At 35.7% G+C, this 12,596-nt stretch overlaps 1 protein-coding gene across 7 annotated transcripts in view; it reads right to left on the bottom strand.

The window, feature by feature from the left end:
* CDH8 (cadherin 8) overlaps nucleotides 1–12,596 on the bottom strand; it is a 153,450-nt gene that overhangs the window by 127,097 nt on the left and 13,757 nt on the right. For 6 of the 7 annotated variants that reach the window (XR_012044175.1, XM_072873261.1, XM_072873265.1 and 3 more), the window contains exons 3-4: nucleotides 10,544–10,634; nucleotides 10,188–10,450 (exon numbers count right to left, since the gene is read on the bottom strand). Coding sequence is in view for 6 of the 7 variants with exons in the window: in XM_072873261.1 (XP_072729362.1) it covers nucleotides 10,188–10,450; nucleotides 10,544–10,625 (345 nt within the window). In the remaining variant the exon portion in view is untranslated. The remainder of the gene's footprint in view (nucleotides 1–10,187; nucleotides 10,451–10,543; nucleotides 10,635–12,596) is intronic. The other variant, XM_072873264.1, reaches the window with a different exon arrangement.

Genomic DNA, 12,596 nt, shown 5'->3' with positions numbered 1-12,596 from the left:
CCTAACAATTTAGAGTGTTTGTCATTTTCTTTATTTTTGAGGTACGATAACTCTACCGTGTCAGTAAGCCTTACGTTCAATATATTTAAGTGTACATATATTTGTTATTATATCACATCTAAGTTATTAATAAATTGCATAGGACAGATCTCTTACAGAATGTCCCACGCACTTGAAAAGTAATTGCATGGTTTCTTAGACTTCCTGATAATGTTCGGTCTTTACGCCTTGTGATACCATTACTGGCTAATGGGAGACAGAGATGTCTATGGAAATTAAGAGAGAATCAGAAAGCTTGTCCCCTGGCAATGCCATGGACTTGAGGCATAATTGTGGACATTGAAGATTACCTCTCTGCCTGCACCATCTTTCTGTGTTTATATTTTCTTCCTCAGTTACAGTCTGCATATCCTATTTAGACAGTAACATCTTTGAGGCAGGAATTATCTCCTACTCAACAAAATAGATCAAAATTTTAGGTAAGGTTTCTTAATACAAATGACAGCATTAACAGCTTTCACATTTACTGTTACTTGGTGTACCATTCCTCATTTGCTGTAGTTCAGTTTATAAAAATGCCCTCCATGTATGCTTGGAAGGTATGTTTAAAAATTGACACAAGAAAGAAGTCCACGCTGAGATAGCCTTAAAAAAACCCATTGCTTAAATCTCAATTTGGTCCGTAAATCTTTTCGTTCCAAGTAAAATCCTGGTATATGCTTTAAATGACTTAATTAACTTCTGTTTATTCAGATGAAAAGTCAATAAAAAGTAAAAATCCTTGTATATTTAGATCAGCACTTGCTCTCAGTTAATCAAATATTCTAACAAGTATGTGGGATATCCAACAAAGTAATCAAGACCCTTTAATTAGCAGAAATAAACTAACCAATTTGAAATATTGTGTTGGTATTAAGTCTTGTTTCAGATGATTTTGCATGAAGGAAGAAACACAAACATTTTGCCTCTGGACATTGTATTTTCTTGTCTATATGACAAGACAACAATAGGAATTGTGAAGTGTGCTAGTGGTCTACATTAAATGCTTTAGACTGCATAATAATTAGAGAACAGGTTGCCTACAAAACAGACAATTAAAAAAAAAAGAATGGAAAGAGAATAGCAAGTACGTCAGTAACTGTATTTAGAAAACTTATCCTGTAAAAATATGGTAGATTTTCATTAAGCTATTTGAGTTGAGTAATATCAGATCCTGAGCCTTTTGCATCATGCTGTAACATACAGGATCATGTTGCATCAATTATGTTGCAAATTATCTAAAATTAATTAAAAAATAAGGTGGTTTTTTCCATTCACTTTAATATCCTGATTTCTTAGGTTGGGTGTATAACATGTCATAGCTCTTAATGATGCTTGTAGCTTGATGACCTTAGAAAATAATGTGATAGAAGAGATATGGTTTGGTTCAATTCCTCTATCCTCTGTGTACTTCACGTCTGGATGCCCACCACCAGTTCTGCATATACTAAAATTCACCTTTTCTCACTTGGTAACAATACCCCTATTGTATGTAAGCAGTTCTCTCAGCAAGGGAAAAGAAAATTAGATAATACGGTTTCTGGATTTAAACCAGCAGATGACTAGGGCACTCTGAACTGCTAAGAAATATCTTTTGCTGGTTCTACCTACAACTGGGCTCCTTGCTTCCAGTGATGCTCTGTCAGTCAGTCTTTTATTTCACTACATTCCCCCTCATCGAGGCAACCTAACAGCAATGTGCAGCACATCAAGATGAAACACAAACCCTCAGCTTTGCTTTTATTCACCAGGGGCTGGGTGCGTAACGGTTATTGAGCTCAGACCCTGAAACAAGAAAAGGGATTTCTTATGTTGCTCCTAATGATTCCTCCGGTTAATTCAGGACTGGTGTTGATGGTCTCCAGGGAGACCTACACTTACTTTTTCTCAGCTGCTGGCATGACTGCTGTAAAATAAAGGCTTTGAAAGAAATTATGGAAGGGGAATCTTTTCACTAATAGAGAGTCCTCAGGAAAAAGGAAAGTTATATATTACTCTATATGACTACAGGTGTTCCTCAGGGATCACCAAGAGGCTACTCAGATACATAAATACTTGCTTAAATATCTTTAGGAAAATTATCTACATTTATTTTCAACGCCACATGCCCCACACATTGCCTTCAAATAGTAGTTACCTTTAAACACTACCTAAAACACTTATTGCAGCAAATTATTTCTGTAATGAAGCTGACTGTTTCACATCCAGATTAAATTGCACAACATCACCTTCCCTGGCTTTGTCAAAAAAAACCCACTAAAAAAACAAACAGAAGACCCTCAGCTGTGAAATCCTTGGTCTGTTACACATCACAATGTTATGCCTTCCTTTTTCTTCTTTCACTTTACTAGAATAGGAAAAAACCCAACTTTTAAAACAGAACTTTCAAGAAACAAAATTTATGCAGACTCTTTCCCATTATTTTCACATGCAAACTAATTTTTCTTGTGATTACTGGGAATGTGTATTTATTACGTCCTAAAAATACAGAACTGTCCACCAGCTAAAAAGCCAGCCTTTCCCAGATGTAATTCAGTGCATGAGGTATCACCCACTTCAGCTCCAGAGCTCTTACTGGAAGCCTGCAGACACTAAAGGAATTATTCCCAAAGCATTTCTTATTTTAATGCAAAATCATTTTTAAGGTTTTCATTACATGAATCCTTGGCAAATTGAGGAACGTCATATCAGGACCTGAAAACAATAAATACACCCTTTCACTTTACTGGCTGAAAGGCAACATGTTCTGTCACTTTTAGGAAGTCACTACAATCTGATAGCTTTTCAGTGGCCTATGGGAAATATGTTTGTCAAGTTCAGAAAGGACAAACTTTTAGCAAAAAACCACCATCACAATTGGCACTAATTGGTAGTTAAATTGACAACTGGAACTGAAGCATCCTGACAGCACCAGAGGTGGGCCCTACAGGTAGAAATTGAAAACCATTTACTAAAGAAATGTTGGAAAGACTAAACAATCATAGGGCATCTGCAGAATATCATGTGGAAGGCTCTATTTAATTTTTCATACTGTCACTTCAGCATTTTGCATGCATACTTGGAAAACATTTCAATTTATGGAGAGAAAGATAAGTGTTTAGATCAATATATTGTACAAAAGTACACAAGCTTCTAATTCTACACAAACAAAAAAAAAGTCTCAATGTTAGCTACTTTTTTTCAGAAGATGAGAAATCTTTGTGACCTTTGAAAAATATGACAAGGAAATTTAAGCGAATAATGTTAAAGTAACATGAGGGGACCCAAATGCCTAAGCACACACAGTGTAATCATGTCCACCACATATACATTCTTTTTTAAGAAAAAAACAAAACAAAAACAAACAAACCAAAAATCCAAACAAAAAAACCCCAAATAAAACAAACCCCAACCCAACTCTTCGAAGTTATTCTACACTTTTTGTCTATGAAGTCTAAAATTTAAGATGCATATCACATGACAGAGGTGTTCCCACTTAAGTAAAGAAAATACTAAAGATGGCTCAGAAGGTGCCTGGTGTTTTGCAGGCTGACCCTTTACTATGCAGGATTCATAAATAACTTGACATTATAATGCACTCCTTTAAGTGCTTTCCACATTAGTGGCCCATACTGGTATGTGCCACTTTTTTACTCTATTGCTCTAACAGTGTGAGGCAGAAATAGAGGAGGCATCTGATGAATTGCCTCTTTGAAGTTATTACCAGGCCAGTTGTATTAGAGGACATAGAAGTGTTTTAAGTTGTGACTCTACTTAAACTGTGTTTATATCATGCCCCCAGACTAGAGATGAGGGAGCATGGAAGTGTTCAACCTTACTTAGTGATACTCCCAGAAATATATAGAAATGAGATTTTAGAGTCTGAAGATACGTCTTGTTTGTTAACTCTAAGAGAAATCAGTAACTTGATTTTTACACTGTATTAGAAAATGTAGATGCTGTTGGCTCACTTCAGTCAAACTGTCCTTGTTTAAATCTATATGTTCCAAGAAGAAACCTCTTGGAACTAGTACTTAGTTAAAAAGAAACAAATGAAATTCGTGCAGACTCAGGAATGTTTGTTTAAAAACCACTACTTTTATCAGGCTTCTATAAAATGTTGTATACTATATTTATTGTCTTTGCAGCAATATTTAATTAAGAAGTGTTCTTCCTCAGAGCTACTTATACTCCTGCTTACTAAGCTGATTTAGACTACATAAACTGGAGCATTCTATGAAGTATACAGTCTTCTCCTTCAGAAGCATACAGAAGGCAGGGGGAATTAGTATTTTCCATTAAAAATACAGTAGAAAAATAAATGATACATTTCAGCATCTGGGAGTTTATTAAACATAAGTAGGAAAATTAGTGTATAATTATGGTTGCAAAACAACAACAAAAACCTAGGGCTCAGAAAGCAATGTTGACTTTGCAACATTTCAGATACTGAATATTTTATGGCATGCATTTAAATCATAGATAGCAAAACATACAAATGTATATTAGAAGGAAAAGAGGAGAATCTATATAATATGGTGTTCTGATTTCTGTTCTTCTAACTGTGAAAACTTTAATGATGCATTAATGTAGGACCACGTAATACCCTATGAAACCTATGCTAGGGCTATAATACGCCTGTATTTCACAACAATTTCTTCCATTCAGGGAAACAGCATGTAATTCATCCATAAAGTAATGAGAGCCTTAGTTATATACATTTCTGGTTTGTATCACTTGAGTACAATGTATTTTCAGGCACCCATTATAATCACAAGCTCAATGCAGGAATAAAAGGAAAACATATGGAAAGAACTTGTTTAATTAAAACCTTGTTTACTTTGCATATATGTATCACTTGTACTTCAATAGAACTATTTATAACTTTAAACAAGTAAGATTTTACCATTTCCTTGTTAAGAGATAAAATGTACGTTGGCAATGAAATCAAAGATTGCATAAAGCATGTATAATGTAGAACATACAGCTTGAAGCTATTTATAAGTGCTCTCTGCATTTTCAGGTTCGTTTTTTACAGTAGCGCAGCCTGAAGCACTTAACTGTGCAAACATGATGCCTCTCTACTGCTCCTCCTACAGGAAAATCATTTCTCCTCTAAAGGCCTGAACCTAATCCCAACACATCAAGGGAAAAATCACCATTGCTCTAAAAAGCAAAAGTGGCTTAGCCCCCTCATCCTACAAGCCATACAAAAAAACCCCAATCTGCATTTAACAGAGTGAAAAGACACATACCACATAAGTCAGAAGCAAGGAAGAAAAACTCCACAGTTACAGATTGAAAAATGTCTACCTGAGACTCCACTGCACTAAAGAGTTGACCTGGCCACATTCTTTCTGAGCCTCAGTAACTCAGTCTGGTTTGTTTCCTCCCCCGTCCAGGCTTTTCAGAGCAACTTCTCAAGAGCTAGTACAGCTCTCCTACTGACCGCACGCCACAGACGTGACATAGCAGCTGTGCATATGACACAGGTGCTGGCCTTCCCTGGCCAAGCTCATTTTACAACTCCCTCATCACAGAGACTGTGTGCAAAATATGCAATATATTATTATTTGGGGACTGGAAATAGGTAAATCCAAAAAAGTCTGAGGAAGGTTCTGGGAGAAACCGGGGAGTACTGCCAGAGGAGTGATATTACAGAAACAGCACTGATCTGACTTACCGTTGGTGGTTTTTTGTGTCTGGACCTAACTGCTGATTCATTTAGTGGTAAAAGTCAAGGAATGTTAAAAAACAAAAACAAAACAAAACAAACAAAAAACAACTCCACAAAAAACAACACCCCCCCCCCAAAAAAAAAAAAACCCAAACCAAAAGCAACACCACCACTCCCCCCCCAAAAAAAACCCCCAACAACTTCTGTCACCTTCATTCTCTCTTTTGTTCTCTCCATGCATTGTACTTACAAACAACAACGGTTAACACATTAACTATCCCAGGTTTTTGCTTAAAAAGTCTATTAAACCAGGTCCTATCCCATTTAAAACATCACAAATAACACATGTTCCATAAAAGAGGAGCTACAATTATACACCTAAAATCTAGTTTCCTAATGCTTTTTAACTCTATTATCTATTTCATTGTGAATTCAGCAGCTGTCTCTTGTGAAAGAACAGTAGGATTTGCTACACCACAGATATTGCAGCACATCTGCCACGGTGCTGTAAATGCATGCAGAGGAGACTGAGAAAATGCAGCAGTCTATATCAAGTAAAAGTTCTATCTAACTAATCAAGTCCACATGGACAGCATGCAGTGTCACAAGACATATCACTCTACACTTGAATGAGGTTGTCAGCCACTGGGAGGCCTGCAAACTGCTGACAGCAATATGCAGTATATGGAGTCTTCTAAAGTAGACACAGTAGCTTTGTAAAGTACTTACCTGTTTCTATGGATGAAGCAAAAAAAAAAAAAAAGGTATGAAAGGGTATTTGTAAATCTATCTTTCTGTATTGAATTGCTGTGAACAAAACCAAACTCATTTGAAGTATGTCACACGAACATGAGAAAGGTTACTTTGTAGGTTTTCTCAAAATGCATATATACATTTCTACATGTACAGATCAAAACAATATGGACTTTATTACAATACCATGTGTCAAAATAAATGCAATATTAATACAGACAAAAAAGAAAAACTAGAATGTTTGTAGTATTTTAGAGAAATCTCATAAATTCAGAAATCACTGAGATAAGTATTCATGCACTTTTTACAGATGTATGAACTTAAGTAGAGCTGCTCATTTTGTTTGAGCTTGATCCTACTGAATATAATGACGAAAGTTGACATTAAAAGTGCATATTGCTCAAAATCATTGTAAGAAGTTCAAGAAAAAAAGCAAAAGATTTTCTCCTGTCCTTTACTCGAGTCATTGAAGCAAACCATGCTTTAAGAAAGAAGTCACATTAAATCTTCCTATTAGTCTCACCCCAGATGCTTTCATTTATTAGAGCAAATACACTGGGAATGCATTTATTAATATATATTCACGCAGAACAGCAATGAGTAAGTACCTTTGAAGAGTGTGCAGTTGTATTGCAACACTTAAAATTCTGAAGAAGGGTCTTTATGCCTAGAAGCTGTTTCTCTTGGAAAAACTGAGCAGCCTAATAAAAGATACTACGTATCTCTGTAAATCCTGTCTCGCTAAACTTTCTCTGTACTTCAGAAACTTTGGTATCACATCTTTTTAACTAACAGAATGAATACATACACTCTATATTCAGGCTTTTATTTAGGAAGTTATTTGTATTCTGTTTATATTTATTATAATTAATCTCACTTTTCAGTTTTATATTGCTGATCTACATTTCAATTCCATTAGAACCAAATGCTTCTTACTCAGTGCCTTTCCACCCACTGACATGAAAAACATTATTTAAGTATCAATATTATTCTGAGCAGTTCTTAAGAGCTACATTTTCAGTGGGCTTTAAAGGTATATTTGAGAACATACATCAAATTCTGCTTGTGTGTATATTATTTCTGTTTGTGCAAAAACTTATTTTTGTATTTACTATCTAGAGCACCTAATTACATGTTTGTACAAATCATACATGACTATTAAAAGTACCATGCACACTCTACAATAGTGTAGAAAGAGACATAAACTGCAATCAAGACCTACATAATTAGATTTGCTTCAAGAATGTTCCCTTTGAAGCAATTAACTGTCAAATAATAAATTTATTTGGAGATTATACTAGTACTTTGAACATGTAAAAAGCACATACAAGCAACACTGCCTCTGTAATGGCACAAAAGCACATCTATGTCCAGAAAACACAGCAAATAGGTGGCATATGTGTTTGGTGTCATTCTCTCCACAATATTAAGCCTCTCTACATTAATTCACTACACCATATTTTACAGAGTGCCCCTCATTCAAAGCCTGGCAAAAAAAAAAAAAAAAAAAAAAAAAAAGAAAATCAAGGTAAGTCATAGGGCAGAAAAATAGTTGATAAAAAAAGTCACAGAATGAAGGAGATACCCCAGGTACGGAAATCCTTTGGCAGGGGACAAAATTGAAAGGTTGGAGGAAGAGTAGGAAGAGTATAAGCAGAAAAGAGATGAGGAGGTGCAAGTCTACTGTGAGTTCTGAAAAGGATGTTATTTTTAAACTGCAATGGATAAGAAACCAATGAGGGTGACAGAGGACAAACCATAGCCCAACTTCATGGAAAAGGAGAGCATTTTGCTTGTGACATTCTGTACACCTTTAAGTTTTGGGAAGAAGGATTGCCAAGAACTATAATTGAGGGAGTTGCAGCTTTATAGTCAGGAAGGATTAAGAGCAGCTCTGAAAGATGTGGAGTACCTCTGTTCCAACTGACTACAGCAGAGTTTGAAAGCACCCATAGTACTCGTAAACCTTGGGAAAGAAAAATAAGTCAGAAATACAGATGATTTTTCTGGAGAGAGTGAAAAAATACACACAAGAATTGCAAGAATATTTTAAGCCATTTTCATGAATAAACCAAGGATTTCTCCCTATGGGAGCAAATTTCACTTTTTGCTCATTTCCATCTATATCATGCAGTGTTTTAATTATGCATCAGTCTCAACAAATAGATTGTCACAGCATTTTAAAGTAGCTAATTCTATTCAAAATGCCAGCAGAAGATGGGATAATGTCTTTATTGGTTTGGCTTAGTTTAACCCATCCACTTCTATTCACTAATGACTTGAACAATTCAGGATATTATATCCACCAAAAAAGCCTGATATTGTAGAAATATTAAGTCTTGGATACACCCTGAAAATCAAAGTACTAAAAACTACAAACTCAGGATGCTCCCCAGCTACTCAACAGCAACTCAAAATAATTTTAAAAGCTTGACCAAAATATTGTAAAAAGGATAAAATATTTTAAGATCTGAAAAAAGCATATCGCTGTCTCTCTGAAATTGAGATATGTTACTAACCACAGAAAACCAAAAGAGAACACATATATAATACCTGATATAAATGTAAATTAACATAGTGCTCAAAAGTCACTGGATATAAAGCTCATTACACCTTCTGACCCTAAGTTTCAACTGGAAAGTGGCTACCCTAGGGAAAATTTAGGAATGCACTTGATCTGTGTTCTCTTCAATAATAGTTATAGCTATTGACAGTTCCTATATTATACTATATGCTATTCATTTACCCAGAGAATTTCCAAAATTATCATGAAATTAACTGATATCCCTAATTTCTGTTCTCTAGATTTTTTTACTCAATTTCAGTAGCCAAGTAATATGACAACAATGCACCTGGTTATTCAACGGGAACTGAACTTTAGTGATAAACAATCAAGTTATTTATAACTGCTCACTATAGGCCAAACATGCATTTAGGAACAGAGAATTCTTTTCTAAGAATAATTCTAAAGGTAATTCATTCCTGATGAATGCAGATGGCCCGTAATCTCTTTTTAGAAAAAGCGCAAGGCTGATTCACTGAATGGGGGTAATACACTGAGTTACAGAATAAGCTAATACATGGCAACAATCAAAGGTTTAAGGCAACAGGCAAGCTAGAACACATAGAAAAACAAGATAATTTTCCTTGTGTTATCTTCCTAACTTTGAAAGTAAATTACAAAATCTATGGCAATAATGTTATTTCATATGTGTGCATATCAGGACCTCCCTATAAACTAGTACCTTGTAATTTGCTATATATACCACACTTCCTTTTTTGTTTTTGTTTTTAAAAATTCTCAGAGCATGAATAACTTATGTGCAACCAGGCTGGAGATGGAAAATGATGTATAGGTGTAACAACCTTTTTGAATGAATGAATAGGAACATATTTTGAATTAATAGGAACATATTACAAAAAGCTGCTTTGGTGAAAATCTTCAGCTGACAGAGATGAAGAGTGGTGACTAATGATATTAAAGAAAGGTTGTGTACATGCTTGTGTATTTTTGTCAAATGGAATATGTGTAATTTTGTTGTAAATAGCAGGTTAGCTAACCAGGAAACCATATCCTTAAAATGAGGTACATTTAAAGCACAAATGTATGGATATTAGAGAAGAATTTCAGAATAACAGAGCACCTTGGATTTGAATTTCTTAGAAGAATCCAGGTGACTGAAGCCCTTCACATGCTATACATTTACATACTCAGAGAAAAAAACAAATCTTGCCTTACCCGGCCAACTAGTATTGGTTCAGGTCCAGAAAATTCTTCTAATACAAACATTTGATTCCAAACCCAGCCTCTCTTGGAACGGTTCAAAACTCGTTGTTCTTCAGTTAGCCTTTTTAGTCCTGTACTGGATCCACTTGGTAGTACTTGAGATTGATTCATTGGAGCCATATAAATGGAAGGAATGACAGTAATCCATAATATTATTAATGGAGTCCATGTATCCATAAGCATTTCCGTTAGTCTTTCTGGCATTGTACCACAAGCTACGCAAATCACCACAGAAATGAAATTATTATTTAGCTTTCCTCCAGACTGTAGCAATCCAATTCATCATGCAGTACAGAACATTTACTTACAGCTCCTCCATGTGTTTACAGCACAGTCAGTGTAAAAATAGCTTAGATTATAAAAACATGATCCATTGAGTTTTCCAGTCATTAAAGATTCCTGGTGGGGGAAAAAAAAAGGTCAAATCAGTGACTAAAGAGCTTAGGAAAGTATTCTAAAAGATCTTATTTACTTTTACAACACAAACAAGTCATATTAGGTTTTGTAGTACATAATATTAGTGCATATTAAATGGGTTAATAAATAAATAAATAAATAAAGTGATTGTGTGAATTCCTTCATTCCCTGAAATAGTGAGAGAAGACCCAGATGAATGCTTACACATGCTTGGAAAACATTTTACTAGCAGTTTGTCTTAGGGTCTGAAGAAGCTTCTGGCCTTCTTACTAGCCTGTATTTTTTATGTAGTCAACTATAAACACTTAGCATGTCAAATAATTAAAATCAAACAAAATAATGTTCTTGCATACAGACTTACTCTCTTCTCCTCCACAAGAAAAAAAAAAAAAATTACTTCTTGTAAGTGTACAAGGCTCCAGAAGTACATTCTCATTTTAGTAATCATCTAGCTGCAGCAGCACACAGCTCAGCAAAAGCTTCACAGCCCAGTGGAGGAACGGGACTGGTAAGTCCACTGTGAAATCCATGATCCCCAAGCCAGACCACTACTAGAACCTAAATAAGCTCATTTATGCACATCTGCACTACAGGACTCTCAGTGTCTCTCTCTCACTTTCAGAGAAAACAGAGTCAGATTTTATTTCAAAGACATTTTCCTTGACGGACACTTGGGAGCATTTTGTCTTTCTTCCCCCACCCACCCTTTCATGTATTAGAAGGCCACATCAGGTTTCATCTCAGTGTAAATATTCCTTGAAATGGACAAGCAAGTTAACAAAGCAGGGCTTGCTAATGCCACAGTGATTGGCAAAACCTGAAATGCAGCCATGGATCACTTAGAAAGATAGATGGGACATGGCTTAGGGAGAAGGGCTGCATTACAGCTACTCTAATGAGGCTGGAGTTATATAAAAAGATTCCTGATACATTTTCTTTGACTGATTTATATCCAAACAATCTCATGAGAAACCACTATATACAAGATAGGTAGAAATGTCTACTCTTCAGCTTACACTGTGTCTTAGGCTGGTTTTTTTCCACTTTAAAATGAGTTCCTAGTGTTGCATGGCTATGAAAATCTTGGGGTTTGGAGGGGTTTTTTGGGGGGTGGGTGGGTTTGTTGGTTTTTGGGGTTTTTTTAGGTACATACACACTCATGGAAGAAAATATCTGAAAACATGAATAACACCAGTAAAAGTCAGCTGTTATTTTAAAAGCAAACAATGTAAAAAGTAATTTTTTTTTAAACTTCAGTAATTGCCAAAGCAACTGTGAAATCTGTTGCATGAAAATCTGAAACTGTGAGAAACTTGTCTTGTTAAAAGGGGAGAAGAGCTGTTATCAAACTAAAACACAGTATCTCAAGTAGCACGGAAGAACGGTAAGCTAATAGTGCAGTGCTTTGACCATGCATCAAGAATGAGGTGAATATCCATTACAGAAGTAACTGTGTGGCTTAGAAATATCATTTAGGCCTCATTGCTGACTGAGATAGAAAGAAAGAAATTAGAGAATACAGTATGCTCTTGCAGAGAAATTTTGGGAAATATGTGAGGGAAGTGAGAGAGGCCTTCAATCTCTCAGCATTCTCTCAATCCCAGAAAAGGGAAAAGGACGAGGAGCAAACAGTCTAATTGCTTGATGGGAAGGATCTGTCAAGGCATGGTCTGGAAACCCTCTTCGGTCTAGGGAATTAAACAGAGGTTACTGCTGCTGCTTTCTGGCACATGTTAAAAAGATAGATTTCCTGGGGCATGTTTGGTGGTAGAAGCTGTCAGAAGAGAGAAACAGCCAAACTTTCAATGCAAGTGGTTCAGTTTGTTTGTATGGGATCCTTGTATATATGTGAGTGGACTTGTGGGTGCGTGTGTCTGCCAGGGGACAGATTTTTCCGACTTCTTCAATTGAGCAAGAATTGAAACACGGGAGAAATAGAACCAC

Source organism: Ciconia boyciana, chromosome 9 (genome assembly GCF_034638445.1).
Source record: "Ciconia boyciana chromosome 9, ASM3463844v1, whole genome shotgun sequence".
In the NCBI taxonomy this organism is placed as follows: Eukaryota; Metazoa; Chordata; class Aves; order Ciconiiformes; family Ciconiidae; genus Ciconia; species Ciconia boyciana.
The sequence above is the reverse complement of the archived record's forward strand: the minus strand, read 5'-3'. Positions and strand labels throughout refer to the sequence as shown.